Source organism: Aquila chrysaetos, chromosome 1 (assembly GCF_900496995.4).
Source record: "Aquila chrysaetos chrysaetos chromosome 1, bAquChr1.4, whole genome shotgun sequence".
Classification (NCBI taxonomy): Eukaryota; Metazoa; Chordata; class Aves; order Accipitriformes; family Accipitridae; genus Aquila; species Aquila chrysaetos.
In genome coordinates this window covers 31,565,123-31,584,064 of record NC_044004.1, presented here as the reverse complement: position 1 = coordinate 31,584,064, position 18,942 = coordinate 31,565,123, and the positions used below count along the sequence as shown (strand labels likewise).

Here is an 18,942-nt window from a genome sequence, read left to right as displayed (position 1 = left end):
GTAGTAACCTACTTTTTTTTACAGGTGAGTTTAAATAGCATTTAAGGTGGCTTCCAGGCTACTTGAACTTTCTGGAAGGTCTCCTATTTTACTCACTTGGAGCCCACAATCCTTTCAAATCTTCCCAGCTGTGAGTTTGACATATTATATCACAAAGGTCCTTTTTCTACCTCTTTTTTCACTCTCCTCATGTTCTACTTTTGGAAAGACTGAATTTCTTTTAAGTCATAATACAGTATGAATAATTGAGTTTCCTTCACTGCTACCACCATTCCCATTACTCAAGTTTTTCTCAGAAGCCTTTATACGATAACATCCTTAAAATCCATATCTACAGACTGTGCTTCTCAGCCTTCCCCTCAATTAAAATGCACATTGACATCAGGAATGGCTTTCGATAGATTCATGGTATGTCAGAGACCTGGGCTACAGTCATAGCCATGGTTGAAGGTGTTACAGTTTCAAACTGCCATATCATTTCCAAGAGATGTGGGAAAATAGCGGCATCAGTTTATGAGCACTTCTGTTGATAATACCGATGATGACACTTCAGAGGCTGTTTGTGCTGAAAATAATTGAATCATCATCTGACTCACTTCCAGAAACCTGACTAAATTAAATGAATTATGGATGTGCTATACCAAAATACAAAGCACTTTCAGCAAATCCTTAAAGATGTTCTCTCTGAAGATGTGTTGCAACCTAAGTATCATGTTCCAGTTTCAGTTCCAAGACACAGATTTTCAAAATGAATTTTCTCATACTTGAAGCAACGTTAAATTCCATTCGTTCACAGAGTTTTCTTTGCCACACCTGTGTCCCTCTTCAGAGTCCTGAAGACAGGTTGGAATACTTGGTTTCTCAGCAAAACTAAGAAAATACTTTTCACCTTCTTTTATTAGGATGCAATTCTTAAGAACTACTACATTTTTGAGAATGTATGAGGAGTTCTTTGATACACATAGGTTTTGGCACAAAAAGAGTGCACCAGGATATGTCTTTATCTTGAGGGTACCCCAAGATCATAAAAGTACAGCAGAGCCAACGATCCCACAGGATTTTTACCAATAATGAAGCCAGCAGTGTCAAATGGGTGGGAAATAGAGCAAGACAAGGAGTACAAGGACCACACCACATCTTGACCAAGGACATGACATGGACTCCTAGCCCAGGTTTACTGTATTTAGCTGTAAAAAGTGTTGCCTCAAACACATCTCACCCCTAACTAGCTTTCTTCTGCACAAAGTGAATGTTTCTCAGACTCATTGTTTAACTCAGTGCTGATAAATTCATTCCCCTGGAAAGGGAGAACATTTTCTGTTGTATTTCAGACTTCTGGAAGAATCCCAGAAAACCTCAGGTAAAACAGATCACATACACATTGGAAGTATCATAGCTCTAATGTATCTATGTATGAATTTGGCTTGCAAAAACCTCTGTGCAGTAACCCCTCTTTCAATTATGCTCACTCTTGCTGAGGTGTCTGCGTGTGCTAAGAAACTAGGAAATGTGAAACAAATCCTTCATAGCAGAATGGGACCACCCTGAGCCTACAAGAAAAGTCTTACTCCTCTCCCATGAAGGCCAGCAAACAGAGACATTGCTCTCTGGACCCCCATCAGCCATCTACTGCTATGCATCATTATCTGTTTAGGATGCAATTTTCCCTCAGCTCTAGATACTCCAAGTCAGAACTGGGTGAGGTATCACCCTTTCTCCCTTTATCCTCCTCCCTGCATGTTCCCATCACCTCTTTTGGGCCTGCTTAGTGCTCATGGTTCACATGAAACAATTCAGAGAGCTGTTCTGATTGAATAACTAACTACAAAAAAAACCCAACCCAAACCAAACAAACCTCAAAACCCCACACAAATTCCTGGTTTGGCTGAGCAAATACTGACACAAGCTTCCATGCTAGCTGCATGTCCAGAGAGCTACTGGAAACAGTCAGACAACTGCAGTCCAGACTTCAATCAGCATATACTGCTGTGGGACTGCACCCTTAAGTACATCAGAGTATGTACAGGCGTAACACTGCACAGAATACAAGGCTAAATTTACCTCGGTACTGGTGGCTACTATGTTTTAGACCCCATTTTTCTCCAGAGCTATTTATCCTCTCAAAGACAAATGTGGGGTCCTTAAAAAAGAGAAGTTTTGCCAGCAGGGAACACTGAGGTCTCAGCTCTTGCATAATCCCATATCGGTGCGTTACTGTAGTACAAAAAGCTTGCACCACCAATTGCTTCTTCAGTGTGTCATAAATGTTCCTCCCACTCTGATATTAAAGAGTTAGAAATAGAAACTGGAAAATAAAGGGAAAGAATGAGCTGTTCTGTTCTTTCATGTTTGTAGAGACTGGCTCAAAAAAAATCCTAGCCTCATGACTTTCACTCTTTTAGATTTCCATTAGAAACCAATTCTGTAATGATTAGAGACGAGAGCAACTTTTTAACATAAAGCCATTTTTAACACTAAAAAAATTCACAAAGCATGCAAAGCAAGAATGAATTTGTTTTAGCCAGGTATTGACCCTTAGTATAATCCCTTCAAAGACATCTGAGGGTCACCTCCCAGAATAGTGCCCCAGGGAAATGACAAGTGCAGTGATAGGTTGCCTTTACTTAATGTTTTGTTTTAAAAAAGAAATCTGATTCCAACTCTTTGCATCTCCCATGAATGTCCCCAGGGCAGCTAGAGATGAAAAACATAAATTGCATTTTCTAGTCATTCCAGAGATGCATTAATACTGTAATAGAGGAAAATGGATTGTAATTCTGAGCTGTATTTTTAGTGTCTTCTCTTTCATCTGTCATGCTGGAATGTGAGTTTTGGTTCTAACTCATGCCTGGATAGGGAATATTGTCCATGCTGCAACATAACTCTGAGTTACAACTGTGCTCAGACAGCATGTTGCTTCATTGCATTAACAAACCCGTAAATATAGACCTTACAACCCGAACAAGCAAAAGGGAGATTTTCTTAGCAAGGCAGTTGAAGGACTCTTTTTCATAAAGTCAACTTAGAGATCATTTCTGTGTTCAATCTAAAGATGTATCTGTATCACCTTCAGGAACTGCCAAACTTCAGAGCACTAACTCTGGGAAAACTGCACGGATTCATTGTTATGACCCACCAGAGTCCCACTGATGCCAATGACCTGTTTTGCAGCCTCTGTGTTAGTACCCTGGCTCATTTCAAAGACATCATGCAACACTATCTTATACAAAGCTCCAGTCTGGTATCATCAGGGGATCTGTAACCTATGAACTTACCATAAATTTATTTTTTTTAAAAGTAGACATCAAGCCTAGCTTTCAGTAGCTGATGGATCTTTAATACATGCTAATAATCTAACTAAAATAATGATAATTAAGGGCATAAAGTGATCATGGGAAGTATCAAGGCCCTGAGTGCACTAATAAGCTTTAACATCCCTGACCAGCCTCATCTGGGACCTCCACCCACACACATGGGTCCAGGAGCTCTATTTAAGATCACAGTTGAGCTGTTGGTCCCTGGTTGAGGTATGCTGGAGGAGTGCTGGTCTCCAGCTCAGCCACAACTGTGCCTGGTGATGAAGCCCCTTGATCCGGACCTCAATTTGCAGACTGATTTCCTGGCTTGCCTTCGGCCCTGCCTTCTCAGCTGTGGACCTGTGGCATGATCACTGGATCTGATCCTGCACTACAGACTGAATTCTTGTCTCAGCCTCAAACCTGCCTTATCATTCCGCTATTGCCTTATCTGTACTCCTGGTTAGACCTGGCCGCCATCCCAGCATCCGTCCTTCTTGCCTTGCTTAGATACTGTGGGACTGGGCCCTGGGCAACAAAGCCCCTACCCTGCTGTGGGATCCCCCTTGGTGCCCTGCTCCCCTTCCCTGAGGGCGCAGCCCTGCCCTTGCTGCTGTCTGACAAGAAGGTAGTGAGGTGGGACTAGATAGTTCTTGACACATGCATTTTACATAATTATTCACCAAACCATCTAATCTCAGAAAGTCTCAGTATGCAGAGCAAAGAAAGGCATCACTCTGGTTTCCAGTAATTCTGCAATCCCTTGAGCACTGTGGACAATTCACTAGTTATCATAGAAATATGCAGAGTAGTGGAAGGAACCAGGCTCTAGATGGCCCAACTTTCACACTTGATCTGGCAATCCATTGCATGTGACACTATTCGATCAAATAGCAGCATATGTTTATGCAAAATTTGCTCTAAAATATGGCAAAATGTACAGAAAAGGAAGTGAAAAGACTAAGTTAGGCTTGGCAGGAGTAAGTGCTATATAATGATTGCATTTAGCTCCTAAGGAACGAAAGTAAGAGGAAATAAGACAGTATGTTATACTGCTGGTGACAACTCTGCCTGGTTTGGGAGCCCAGCCCTAGACCTTACCAGCTGCTGAAAAGACAGTTGCCATGCAGAATCTGAAAGGAAATAAAGTATATGAAGATTAGGAGGGGGAATGCCATAAAAACATCTGAGAGGGAGGCAAGGGAGAGGACAAGTGGACAGTAAGGCAGCCTAACCTTTCAGGGAGAATAAAGCAAGACAGTGTATGTGATGGAAGAAGTGAAGAACAAAGTAAAAAGAGTTCTGGGATTACTGAGGGGAAAATGAAGCTAGTCATGATCAGGGCTGAGGACAAAAGACAAGTTAAAAAGGAGACACAGAGTGGGACCTGGTATAAAACATTGAGGACTTGCAGAGACAAAGCCTACTGAAGAGTTCTCAGGATCATATACAAACTACAGTGTACATAATGAGGCATCTTTGCACTCAAGTAGCAGCTGAAAAAAAATTAAAATGGCAAGCTGATGGCATTTAGTGCATATTTCTAGTAAGTGATAAAATTGCAAGAAGTAGTGAAAAGTCCTAGCCCACATACCTGAGAAGAAAGCTTCTGGAGCACAAGGACTTAAGTTGGTAATAGGAGGGAGGAAGGCAAGAGTTGAGGTGTTGTATTGGGTTTGCGTGGCAAGGTTTTGGTAGTGGAGGGGGCTACAAGGGTGGCTTCTGTGAGAAGCTGCTAGAAGCTTCCCCTATGTCCAACAGAGCCAATACCAGCCGGCTGTAAGACAGACCCGCCACCGGCCAAGGCCGAGCCCATCAGCGACGGTGGTAGTGCCTCTGGGAGAACAGATTTAAGAAGGGGAAAAAGAAACCCTGCGCAATTGCAGCCTGAGAGAGGAGTGAGAACATGCAAGAGAAACAACCCTGCAGACCCCAAGGTCAGTGAAGCAGGAGGGGGAGGAGGTGCTCCAGGGGCTGGAGCAGAGATTCCCCTGCAGCCCGTGGGGAAGACCATGGTGAGGCAGGCTGTCCCCCTGCAGCCCATGGAGGTACACGGTGGAGCAGATATCCACCTGCAGCCCATGGAGGACCCCATGCTGGAGCAGGTGGGTGCCCGAAGGAGGCTGTGACCCTGTGGGAAGCCCGCGCTGGAGCAGGCTCCTGGCAGGACACGTGGCCCCATGGAGAGAGGAGCCCATGCTGGAGCAAGTTTTCTGGCAGGACTTGTGACCCCACGGGGGACCCACACTGGAGCAGTCTGTGCCTGAAAGACTGCAGCCCATGGAAGGGACCCATGCTGGAGCAGTTCGTGAAGAACTGAAGCCTGTGGGAAGGACCCACATTGGAGAAGTTCGTGGAGGACTGTCTCCCATGGGAGGGACCCCACACTGGAGCAGGGGAAGAGTGTGAGGAGTCCTGCCCCTGAGGAGGAAGGAGCAGCAGAGATAACGTGTGATGAACTGACCGCAACCCCCGTTCCCCGTCCCCCTGTGCCGCTGGGGGGAAGAAGTAGAGAAAATCAGAAGTGGAGTTGAGCCCGGGAAGAAGGGAGGGGTGGGGGGAAGGTGGTTTAAGATCTGGTTTTATTTCTTATTATCCTACTCTGATTTTGATTGGTAATAAATTAAGTTAATTTTCCCCAAATCGAGTCTGTTTTGCCTGTGATGGTAATTGCTGAGTGATCTCCCTGTCCTTATCTTGACCCATGAGCCTTTTGTTATATTCTCTCTCTCCCCTGTCCAGCTGAGGAGGGGAGTGATAGAGCAGCTTTGGTGAGCACCTGGTGTCCACCCAGGGTCAACCCACCACAGGTGTCAAGAAAGGGTAAGATCAACAAAAAAGCTGAGCATGATATTAGTCTTATGTTCTGCCAAGACACCTGGGACCATTTCGGGAAGGTTTTCCCCACTCATCTGCCCTGACTACAGGCCACTCAGTACACATCAGAAATGGCCACTCCTAAGGTGGTTGTGGCTCCTACTCCTGTGCTGCTCAGCTGCAACATAAATTACAGAAAAGGTGAAAGAACTCCAATTTCACCAAAACCTGTAATGAATCCTTTAAAAAGATCCATGCAAACGAGGAACTGGAGAGAGCAAAGCTGCTCTTTTCCACCACCTTTTCTGTCCTGGAACACCCTTTTGTTCCCACAATACACCTTGTAACCCAGAAATAAGAAACTTGTTCTACATGGATCTGTGTCAGCTGACACAAGCGAAGAAAATCAAAACATGCTTTGTTTCTAAAAGCCTTACAATGTCCATATGTTGCTTTGCTCTTCTTGGGCTTGAAGAGATACTTATTGAAATGAGATTGCTGCTAAGATGAAGTCTCCAGGAGAAGGTGGACACCCAGCACCACTGCACCAAGGCACTCCCACTGGAGCCAGGAAGGCAGTCAAAATGAGGCACTTCCAAAGGAAATTAGGAGACTGACAAAAGCCAATTGCAGAAATCAGGCTAATAAGCAGAAGAAAAAAAAAATTGCCCAGAGCATGAAAATTGGATGTGACAGAGGAAAGATATCTTGGGAGCTTTCTGAAGCTGCAAGTGGGTAGACAGATCACTTTTTAACTGTTGGTCTAGATTGCTTCATACAGAACTCCCCAATGCTGCATCCCCACGGAAATGTGTCAAAGTAGTGACTGAAATTGTCCAAGAAGGAATTGAGACATTCCCTTAGACCCAAACCACAAAAGCTTGTGATTCTCTAGGTCTGGTTGTTTTCAAGTTTAGCTAGTATCTTTAATTCATAGGGATTTATGAATGTATAAGTATACTACCAGCTAATAAACAAATACATCAAAGTTTTCTTATTCTTCCTATTGTCACAAAGCAGATTCTTGCAAGTTATCATTTATAGGTTGTTGGGTTTCCCTCCTCCCCACCCTAAAATTTAGAAACCAAACAGCTGAACTGTTGATGAATCATTTTCATGCGATCAAGTGCTCTAATAGTCACGCAGAAAAAACAATACACAGACCTTAAAAGTTTATACATTAGGCTTACAAGTTTGAGTTGGAGGTAAAAGCAAGACTTCGCTTTATGAAGATTTGAAAATATCATAAGCTGCTTTTGGAAATTTTGGGACAGATTGTATGCCAACAACTACCTTGATATGTCTGCTTTATAAGAGTCCATCTAAATGAGATGCTGAAAATAGACCGTACCTTGGGATCAAGCCCTTAGTGGAATCCCTGAGGTGGCCCGGAGCAGGAACGTGAATCTTCGTGTCCTGTTGCTGATTTTCATCTGCACCAAATTTGATGTTTACAAGGACAGGACAATGTGTACAGGATGACGTGTACAGGACAATGCTAAGAAAAGACCATAACATCCATCCCACTCTTTTCACTATCTCCCTGAAAGTAACATGGGAGACACTCTTCACGTGAAGTGCATTACTCATTGAAGTGACATGGAAATCTGAGCTGCAGGGTGAACATGCCATCAGAGCAGGGGCTGGGACTGCTCAAGAGGCAATGTGAAGTCCAGAAAGAAAGAGACTGAGCAATTTCTCCTGATTGTTATTTTTTTTGCCTTACTTAATCATCACATATTCTTTCAAGATACATGTCAGGTAATTACCTGAGCAATAATAAAAGAGTCACTTGGGAGCTGAGGAAAATACAATTACATTCATTTTTCAGGCCAGTCTCTATGACAACAACAGTGAATGCCATTGATCAGCAGTTAGTAACCAAGGCCACATTTGACGCAGATGAGTAGTCCTCATTCACATGAAATGCAAAATGAAAATTAAATATTCAGAAACTAAAATGGAGATACAAGAGATGAGTAATAATGAATAAACTGTATCACCTCCTAGACCCAACTTATATAGTATGCTGTTATTGGAGGGGTAGAAGACCACAAATACCTGCAGAAATTCCCAAGCTGAGTGTGCTGTTTAGAAAATCAGATGAATAATTTTGTTTTCCCAAGGTAAATGCTCAGCTGAGAACACTCACCAAAAGAGTGGTTGAGCACTGAACAAGCCTCTCCTACCTCTAGCTTCTGTTAAACCAACCACAAGAATACAGGTCCCAATCTGCACCCTCCAGAAGAACCTCCATTTTATTTGGCATATGTATTCTCTCAAAGCTGTGATATTCCTGCTATCCACATATGCACAAACCCAATATAAACTGCACTCACAGTAACAAAGTTCACACAGGCTAAAAACAGATGTAGTGTCAAAAGTACACCTAGTGCTGCTTTTTTTACCCCATTTTTTCCCCTTTTTTGGTGTGAAGATGAAAGTTAAAAAGGGACTGAAACACTGTGGCTTTCCTGGCATTATTTGTTGCCATCATTCCCTCCATGCTTACAGATGGCCAATTCTTCACTTAGTCCTCCTCCTATCAGTAAACAATTAATAAAATGATTCCCCCTTATCCTTCATACCCCTGCGTGATTCATCATTTGTTTCCACTGTCTGTAGGCTTCTTTCTCAAATTTCAATCCATTAAAGCGACTGTGATTTAGACATGTTGATAGCTATGCTTTCTATCCTTCCTCTGGCTGAAAATTTTTGCCTGTGGCCTTTGTGGCCATTCAGGCACAGAATTCAAAATTAATGTAAAATTAAAATTTATACTTTACAGGTCAAATATCTCTTAGATAAACAACAACAGCTGTCTGGAATTTATTGCCATTACTACAACTCAACTGACTGATCAAGTCTTGATCACATTATTTCCCCTCTAAAAAGTACTTTTAGGATGGCCACTAGCAGCCAAGTATCTACCAAGAAATATGCTGTGCAGGCACCCTTTCCCGTGAAAGCCCCATCCATTCATCACCGATGTTCTTTCCACGACTGCCATTGGCCTCTCTTAAGCAGAGAGAAGCCACATTTGCACTATAAAAAGCTGATGGCTGGTATGAAACCACCGTCTCGTTTCCACCTTCAGACTGTCTGTGGCATTTGGACTCGGGCATAAACCACCAGTGAGCCAGCCCAACCCACCCAGCCTCTGACAAAAATTAACTTTAGCATATTACTAAATGAAGGCCTCTTAAGATGACAATGAAATGCATTTTTTTTCCCCTCTCCTGTCCTTATTCTGCTCTTTTCAAATGGAAAGATTCACTCTTGGCACTGGCAGACAGACTGCCTGGAGAAATTCAGGAGACTTCAGTTCTTACCAGGAGACAGTCGCTCACACAATGTGCAGCTCCATACAGATGCATGACCTGACTTGTGCTGCATCTTTGGCACTGCCACCCTGGGGCGTCCCTGCTGGGAACTTGCCGTCACAAGCGATAAAACTCCTGACACAGCTTGGGAACACACCATGCTCCTTGCCCCAGCTTTGGTCCATAAACAGTTTATTGCTTATTTTGCTTATCTATATAGCCTAGTGATGAGAACTGTGCAAAATACTTGCCTTAAACTCACGTGAAGCCTGTCTTTGAGTGGACAAATATTGCAAAAAGTACTGGAAGATTTTCCTTCAGCTCTGCATATGGCCAGTTTACATTTCTAGAATTGAAGTTTCCTGCCAAGATGTCAGGACAATTGTCAAGGAAAGAAAATTTTGAAGTTCTGACATGTCAGAAACCAAACTTCGTATTTGCAAGGGAATGCTTTTGGCTTCCACAATCATGGAAGTGACACAATGCAATTATATGATCTCTCTGAATAATCTGATCAAGTGCAACAAAGGTACAGCTTGAATAGCAAATACCAACTTTGCTTGCCAAAATGAGGCATTTTCAAAGAACTAATACATTTGGAGAAATCACAGTGCTTATGCAGGAGGTCCCCACAAGCAGAAAAGAAGCTAAATTCATTAGCTGAGTAGTAACTGCTGTACAGTTTAGCACAGCTCTACCAGGCAAAGAGCTGGGTGATTCTCAGTCCAGTCCCAACAGCAATTCATGCTGACAAAGGTTCAGCAAATACTGGGAAAAGTTGTTTACGAGACAGGAAATATCTCACTTTTCCTCTTCACAGGCAGTCTTCCCCAGCATATAGAGACAACTAAGATCTTTAGGTGATTTCTTCGTAATGAGGATGACTTTATGTAGGTGACCTGAGAACAGTTTCACTGGGATTATGCAGAATTTCCTAGGGATTTACAAATAAAGGGGTCCCATTTCATGGACAGGCACATTCAAGAGACTGAAGTTTGCTGAGAGACTTTTCCCTGGAAGATGATCAATGTTGCCACACCTGAGTCTTAAAGACCTGACAGGTCTAATTCCAGGTCCTTTGAAGTATTGCATTCAGCCCAAGTAAAGGCACTCTACTGTACTCTCTCTGTAAGAAAAAATTTAATTCCCTGCTGCCTCTGCACATCAACCCAGAATGACAGACTTTTTGTAGTGCACCGCACAGGTGCCCTTTCAGGTATGTCCTCACAATGCTTGCTTAGTGCTAACTGTGACAAATAAGACAAATATAAAATCTTATAAAGCGCCAAATAATAGCCTCAGAGCAGAAGCTCCACAAACACAACTTAACTTATCTTGTAATAAACACTTCTGTCTCCCAGCTCATACAGTTAGGACAGAAAGTTAATGAATACAGTTTTAACTTTGTAAAAGCAAGAATGGCAATATGAAAGTGGGAAAAGGAATTCCAGTCTTTCACAAGGCAGGGCAAGACAAATTGCAGTGAGAAACCTCCCACTTGGGAACTGCAGAACAACATGGATGAATAAATAGGTTGAAGTGTGCATATATCAGGATACCAAGCAAGTTATTTGCATCTGATGAGTCCAGTAAGTATCTGTAAGAAAGGATGGACAGGCAGATCTCTCAGGCTGCTTCCAACTCAGCTAGTCAATCTACACCGTATGCAGATTACCTAAATTGCTCCTGGTATGTATGCATCACCCAGTCGGCACAGTCTCCATTAGAGATTCAGGCATTAGCTCTGAGCAGGCTTGTAAGTCAATACAGCACACAGTGAAATACTAGCTTAGGTCTTGGAAGCAATACAGATGTCTTATTTAGCCTATACTCATTTATTTGCTTGTCTCTGCCTTCCTGAAGCAGCTTCCTCCCTTAATATCTTTTCAAAATAACAACATCCTCTCCCCAAAACAAAATAAAAAGCCCATATGAAGCATCTGCAGGTAACAAATTAACATACTTTACAGGTTGATGAAGAAATACAGCTCTATTAAGGGAATGGGAGCGTCCTTGAACTTTTGTTGCAAATTTGGAACTTTTATTAAGCTTTTGTAAATATATGGTCATTGCACATTCTTAAAGAGTTTGAAGCAAATGGTTTTATAAAACTGCTCAGGATTTTGGTTATATAAATATACTACTAGTTATTTATATTTGCTCTGGTCCATTTCTATATGAAGAGTGGAAGGTATGGCAATGTATTTGCTGTTAGACAACTTGTAAACAGCTACATATATTATTTTACTTAGCCTATCTCTGCATTCAATTCATAAACATTTGAAATTATATTAAAGGCAAAATATATAATGGATGGAAGCCATGGTGCTGAAAACAGAAAGGGGTGGCAAAACTGAGCTCCCCAAAGCAATCTAATGCTCTCCACTGAACATCTATGCTTGTTGTAAGATGAGTAACGTGGCAAACACTACCTGCAAACTGAAAATTATTATCAAATCCCACCTACATTTGCACCACGAAGCCTGACAGGGAAAACAGTTTTGACCGAGTATTTCTAGCAGGCAAAAACAGAAGAACATCTCATGAATCACAGGCACAGAAAGAAATGTTCCACTTGAGATGAGACATGGAACCCTTCACATTTGCTAATCCCCTGTGATTTAAATTGTGCAGCCTGATTTATTCCACCAGAGGCTTATATTTAATGCCTTTAATTAGAAAAATTAATATGTTTAAAAATGCAAGCATTTAACAGTCTTACAAGGGTTTGCCACACCTTCACTTCACTGTTGAGGAGCGGGACAAGTTCCCGTATCAGTTTGTTTCTGGGTGCAGCACTGCATTTTCAGTTACACTGGATGTGAAATCCCTAACAGTGAGATGATGCCCTTTGTTTTGCTCTTGTTCACTAGTTTGCTCTAGAGGCAAAAGGTACTGTAACTTCCTACAGTCGCTTGGCATCATGCACACAGGTAATGCAACACAATAGCAGTCAGTGACATCTCCATCTATGATGTGGCTATGCTCAGTCCTGATTTTCAGAAAAGTTGGGACAGGAAAAAGAGGTGTACAAGACTGCACTGTGGAAACCAAAGGGGAAACCTAGAACTTACAGAATTTCACAGAATGGAACAAAAAATCCAGAAGCTTAAAAAAAAAAAAAATTAAAAAAAAAATCACATTTTCACAACTATGATTTTGTACCATTGAAAATATGGTGCAGGGGGATGTTTCTGATACACTTTTCTTTCTTGAGCAGGAGAATTTGGTATGTTTTTTTGATCCTCTCAGAGTTTTTGTTACCTTCAGATACTCACACTGCCAGTGGAAACAGTTCCCTTTCTTCCAAAGAAGCACGCTTTGACCAGGAGTCAACTAACTTCTCTGAGACTTTCAGTTGGAAAAGTGAAATGAGTATTACTGACCCAATTAGTTTGCACATCTGGTCTTGTTTTTTTGTTTTTGTTGGGGTGCGGGTTTTTGTTTTCATTTGGTTTTTGTTTTTTGTTTTTTTTCTGTTCTGTTCATAGTTAGAGACTGCTGACTAGCTCACTCTGTACGGTTTCTTCCTCCCACCATTTCCACAGCAAATTCTCATGCTGTCCTTCTGTCGTCCTCTCTTGTCACTGGAATATGATCTGATTTCTAGGTGTCTCTCTCCCCTTTCTTCCTTCTTCTACTCTACATTCAAATTGGATCAGAATAAAAGCAGCCCGTTTGTTGACCCCAATTACAATGCAAAAACTGTACGGGATAGACTGAAAGAGGATGATGTGTCTGTCCTGACCCAGAGATACCACCTTGCAGGGAAAAGTACGCAATAAAGTATCTGTAGCAGCCAGTTCATGTTTCCCTTTTCCCCGTTTCAAAAACACAGATGCCATTAATACCTCTGCTCAGGTGTTCGTCATGGAGTTCTGTTGAATCACGGAACCGGATTCAAATTCATTTCTGCTTCACCCTGGGATTTCTTTTTTGCAGACTGGCACATCTACCCATTAAGTAACACAGGCAAGAAGCAAGACCTCGGAGTCTACAGCAGTGGGCGTCACGTTCAGAGAAGGGACAGAGATGCACATGCTTCGCAAAAGCAGTGTACAACTTGCTACCACTCAGCAGAGGCAGAATTTAAATTCAATACCATTAAAAGCAGGGAGAACAAGCCTTGCGTTTGCACAGGCTGGCAGCAGACCCGTGCGCGCTTACCTCAGACCGCCGTTTGGCTCTTCATCGGAGGAGAAGGTGCCGTTGCAGACGTTGCCAAAGGAGTGGCTGGGCTTCAGTTTGGCTTCCTCGCAATCTGATGCGGGCTCTCTTTTCTTCCTCTTGCCGAAGAGCTTCTTAAAAGGCTGGAATTTGCCTGCTTTTTTCTTGTCTGCGGATTACAAGACAAACAGGCGCAGGGCTGAGGGACGCAGCTGGTGAGCACGCACCACGGCAGCAGGTTCAAAGGAAGAATGAGGTCAAAGAGCAAGTCACCAGCCCGAAGCAGCCTGGCGCTTGCAATGTAAATGCAGGGCTGCAACTTGCTGTTGACACGTCATATTGACAAAGCAAAGGTAAGAGCATTAAAACGTCTGCTCTTGGGTTTAAGGATCTGCTTGGAGGTGTCAGTGCAGCCAAACGTTTGGATGAAGAGAAAGAATAATTTTGCAGAGCCAGAATATAAGACTGAGGCTCGTTTTTAGGCTTTACACCACACTTTTGACCTTTTCACCAAAAGACAAGCACTGCTTTGGTCACCCCACTTTGGCAGGTGCTGGATCCTCTGCCTTGAATTAAAAACAATTGAAAACAACCAGCTGTATTTTACTTAAGTAGCCTCATAACTAGACAAGTCAATTTACAAATGAGCAAAGAGAACAGGATAAAGTTCTGTTAGTTTGCTGGTAGGTTACTTCAATAAACATCCAGCTTTATATCAGCAAAGTCAATACATTTTTCTGACTTTTTTCCCCAAGTAACTGAGGACAGAATTTGACCAAGCGTTTCTTCCTTGAGATGCTTAAATTTTAAAAGCTCCACCAAAAAAAGCACAGCAAAAAGACAAAACAGACATGAAGACAGGAACAAGAAATAAAAAAGTTAAACAGGAAAAAAAATTCTAACTTTTTTTCCACCAAAGACTGAAGAAAATAAAGGCGGCTTCGAACTACTTTCCCCATATCTATTAAAAAGAAGTACCAAGAGTTTCTTGTTAACCATTGCCAAGAAAGGGTTAATTTCTCAGGGTTGGCATGCACCAAAGAACTTCTCAAACATCGTAACTGCCAAAGAGCTTCCATTTCTTTTCTGCCTCTACTTAATTTTTTGCATTGACTCTACTTAAAACAAGTTAGGTTTGTTTTTTTTAAAAAAAACCAACTTTTAACCTCATATCATAATCCAGTTTGAGAAGCATCATAGTGTATTGGTGACAAATATTTTCGTAAGCTATTTAAATCCCTGTATGTGCTTTTCTCCCAGGCTGCGTGCATATGCACTGCCTCAGCACACTCTACTCTTCCTATGAGCTGTTGCTCAGCAGAAAGCAGCAGTTTGGTTGCAAAGTACATAGAGGTCCCTGTAGGAACATTTGACTAGGAAACATGAAAAATGTTCTGTAGTGCAATAGTACTCTTCAAGACCACATCAGGTTTTACACTCCACTCTGCTATACCTGTGTATGGCAAAGCCACATCTGGGTTACACCCATTTGTAGTTGCTGGAGGCATAACTACAGGGTATTTAGAGAGAGAAAACGTGCCCAAGCACATTGTGATCCATCTACTTCCAGTGACAAGTGGTTTCCAAACTAGCACGGTGCCAGCGAGCCTGAGTTAAACCTGGGGGTAGGATCAAACTTACACAAAGACCCAGAAAGCTACTCTTTGTGAATCTATCTGTACTTGATAATGGATGAAATAGGAAACCTAGATTGAAATTATAAATTCAAAGACAGAACAGATAGTAATTCTGCATTTCCTTTACAGATCCATAAGAAGGTATCATTCTCACTGGGCAGTCAAAGTACACAGCATTTGTGCAACTTCATTAAGACAACACGGCATCCCAGTAGCAGCATAAAGATAAAAAGCTGAATTATGAACCTCAAATACAGGCCCAGCATTAGAAATTTTTGATCCAGAATCCCTGACCCACAATGAGCAGATGGGAAAAACAACAATCACTGAAGCAGCAGTTTTACCAGCGTAGAAGAAAAAAGGGTACCGAACTTCATTCTCCCTGTCCCCTAGCTCTGCTTTCCATAAGCTAACTTACACCTCCAGCCAGACCAATTGCTTGCTGCTCAATTCCGACTTTAGGGAAATATATTCTTATATGAAACCCCTAACAGACAGGCAGGCAGTCATGCAGAAAAAGAGAGAAATTATTGCTCTAGGCCACAGCTGCCCCAACCCTTCGCACGCTTCAGAGACTGCCTGCAAAAACTCATAAATCAAATGGTAGAGCATACAGGAACGAAAGCATCAGTACCAGACACAAGACAGGATGAAAGAGCTGTTTTTCCACAGTTCCCATCTCGCCTGCTTCCTCAGCCTTCTTTGAAAGGGAAGGCTGTATGATGCCATTTCTGCTGGTTAATGTAATTTACTGCATAAGTCAATTCAACTACAGCATTTTTAAAAAAGGTTCTCACTGTGTCATTCATCCACATTACCCTTGTCCCCTCCTCTTTTGGAGGTCTTCAGATATAACTGTGAATTACCTCATCAACTCTAAATCTACTGTACTGATTCACCAAATATGAATCTAGGTGTTAAACAAGCAAGACAGGTCAACACAGCTTTCATTTAATCAAAATGGGTGAAAGCCAACATGGTTATCTCCAGCCAAGATCTACTTTTCTCCATGTGATTTAACATGTCCCCTAGCTGTTCCCCCGCACCGTACGCCATCATCACAGTTGTCACATTACTACACGTGAATTCTTTAAATTAGGCTTTGTGACTCATTGCAAAACCAATGAGCACCCTTCCCTGCACAAGCTGCACACACTATTCCGCATCTTGCCAGTGCAGAAATAAGGAGCAGCCAGCCCTTCCAGGTTTCTAAGGAGGCAATGCCTGACCGCTAAGGCAAAGTCTATTTATGTAAATTTTTCACAAGATCTTATGCAGGATGATGTGGGATGACATCACCTACAGGGTAAAACACTTTCTATAACAGTGAAACAAGTACAAAAAGGAATCCAAACATTGGCAATGCAACAGACAACACCCTGCCCAAAAGCCTTTCGAGTCTCTAATGCTAGAGCTTAAACATGACTCATCCCTCCTGTCTACCTATACTGCTGAAAGAAAAAAAATGGGATAAGAAAGGCTGAAGGCTGGGACATCCAATGCTGTCAACTTGTGTCAAGGACAATTGCTGAAACAGCCAGGAAACAAGTCTGCTTACACGGGCCATTTGCTTCTCTCCTTAATCACTCGAATGGGAATCCTACAGATCCAGCCCCAGGAGAACATGGGAAATCAGCAATTAAACCTTCTTTCCTGTCTGTTTGACAAGCCTCTCTTGTTCAAATCACTGTAAACAGCTAACAGTAAATCAGTTTTGAATCACAGAAAAACATGAGGTGTGAAGGCGACAGATAAATAAGGTTGGTTATGCTAGCTAGAATAACACAGCACATATGGTAAATGCTCCCTTCTCAGCTTATTCCAGAAGAGTAGCAGAGCAGATTAGAATAATCTTTAACCTGTCATATAATTTGTCAGCTGCCTAAAGACATGCAGTGCCTAACACAGAGCCAGTTAAAGTGGAGAGCATTGGCATCATGAAGGCAGCACATGGTCCATCCACTCCCAACGACAGAGGGGAGACTGGTAGGAGCAGCTACTCCTCTTGCACTCTCTCTTTCACTCAAGGGTGCTCTCTATGAAAGATGAAGGCCAGTGCAATGGGCTTTATAGCCTGTAAATCAGGCACAACCTTTGGACTCCAGCTGACAAAGTCTTAGCAATGCAACAGCTGACAAATCCCCATAAGATAGCTTGTAGTTAAACTATTCAAATGTCACCCAAATCCATTGGGATTCCTAGGATGTGAAGCCTTTCAAAAACTGCACAGAGCCCTCAACAGAAGCGTAGGTCAAATAAAGACTTAACTACCACTCTTACAGAGGGAAGAGATTTAAACGATTGGAAAGAGAGCGAGTGATGTATCCCAAAAAACAGGCACAATGCAGGGGTGATGGGACACCACTGGATGGGACAGAGGAGATGTCAACACCACTGGCAACACCTGAAAAATAATTTTCAAGAAATTATGAGAAACAGAAAGTCTCACATAATCAGAGAACATAGCAAGGTGTTGGTTCCTTGTTGCTTTTCCTCCTTGCTGTGGTGCTGAGGGCGCTCACAGTAGCATGGGTGAGAAAACCTGCGGGGAGAGACCTCTCCGAGCACAGCTGACTAAGCAAATGCATCAGCCGGTGGGTAGAAAGATGATCATCGAGGGGAAAAAATAAGTAAAAGCAGAATTTATAGTGACTTTATAAAGTTGAATTTATTGTGGCCAAGATTTTTCAAACCTCAGTTTTGCAATGGGATTTGTGGAGATTTTACAGACATTTGTTCATTATGTGAAATGCAGCACCTGTCTGTAATACCTATCTATAGTATGAGATACTGCACAGAAGCTGTCTCCAAAATAATGTGTTCCTTGTTAGCAAATTTAATGGCTATAAAGTATGGTGCAATAGGTTAGATTAATGAGTATATGAATTATTAAATTGAATAGGAATTTCTATAAAGAATTTAGAGAATAGAAATCCACATGCATACCGCATTAAGAACTGCACGGCAGGGAGAGGGCAGGTGGGTTACTGGGCTGCGGGCACAATACAGCAGCCAAGGTGAAAAAGGGAACTAAAAAATACTGTTAAGAGGGCAGGCTGACTGACATCTCTAATCACATCTCTACAGCAGAAAAAGGCTGTTATGAAGTACACTGCCAGTATCAGTAATAAAAACCCCCACCTTGATTTTAAGCTAATGGTATGCTTATTCATGCTCTTTTTAACATAACTCTGGATAGCCACTACCACAAGTACCACCCTGTTGAGCCCTGGGCCGGCCATGTATCTGCACAATCTTCTTTGCTTTTCAGGTCCCCACCCAAAAAGCCGCCCTGCCTCCCCCCCTGCCCAGTCTATTCTCATAGGGCACAAAGCTTCCCCGTGCAAACCGGCATCGGCACTTGGCTCCAGCTTTCCCACCCACTCCACGTCTCAGTACACCCATGTCTGCGAGTCCCCAGAGCTGCTCGTTATTGCTGATACATTTGCGTGCATTGCTGGGAGCAGCGCTCTGTGGAAAGACATCCCCAATCCTGCAGGAAAGGGAAACAAAGTGTTTGGGAGCAAGGAGGAGGAGGGCAGGCTCTGCTCTGCTTAACCATGTTCCCATGTTTTAAAATAGGTGCGAGCTCCTGTACCTACTGTAATTCGTCAGATTTCACAGGGCAAGTTGGATTCTGGACATATTCTGCCTCCGTGACCTGCCCTCAGTCCATTGCCCTCTCTTCCATAGGTAGCTAAA

At 42.5% G+C, this 18,942-nt stretch overlaps 1 protein-coding gene across 5 annotated transcripts in view; it reads right to left on the bottom strand.

Moving 5' to 3' along the window:
* CRACD (capping protein inhibiting regulator of actin dynamics) overlaps positions 1-18,942 on the bottom strand; it is a 149,324-nt gene that overhangs the window by 31,456 nt on the left and 98,926 nt on the right. For all 5 annotated transcript variants that reach the window (XM_030029215.2, XM_030029517.2, XM_030029654.2 and 2 more), the window contains one exon: positions 13,604-13,772. In XM_030029215.2, the coding sequence (XP_029885075.1) occupies positions 13,604-13,772 (169 nt within the window). The remainder of the gene's footprint in view (positions 1-13,603; positions 13,773-18,942) is intronic.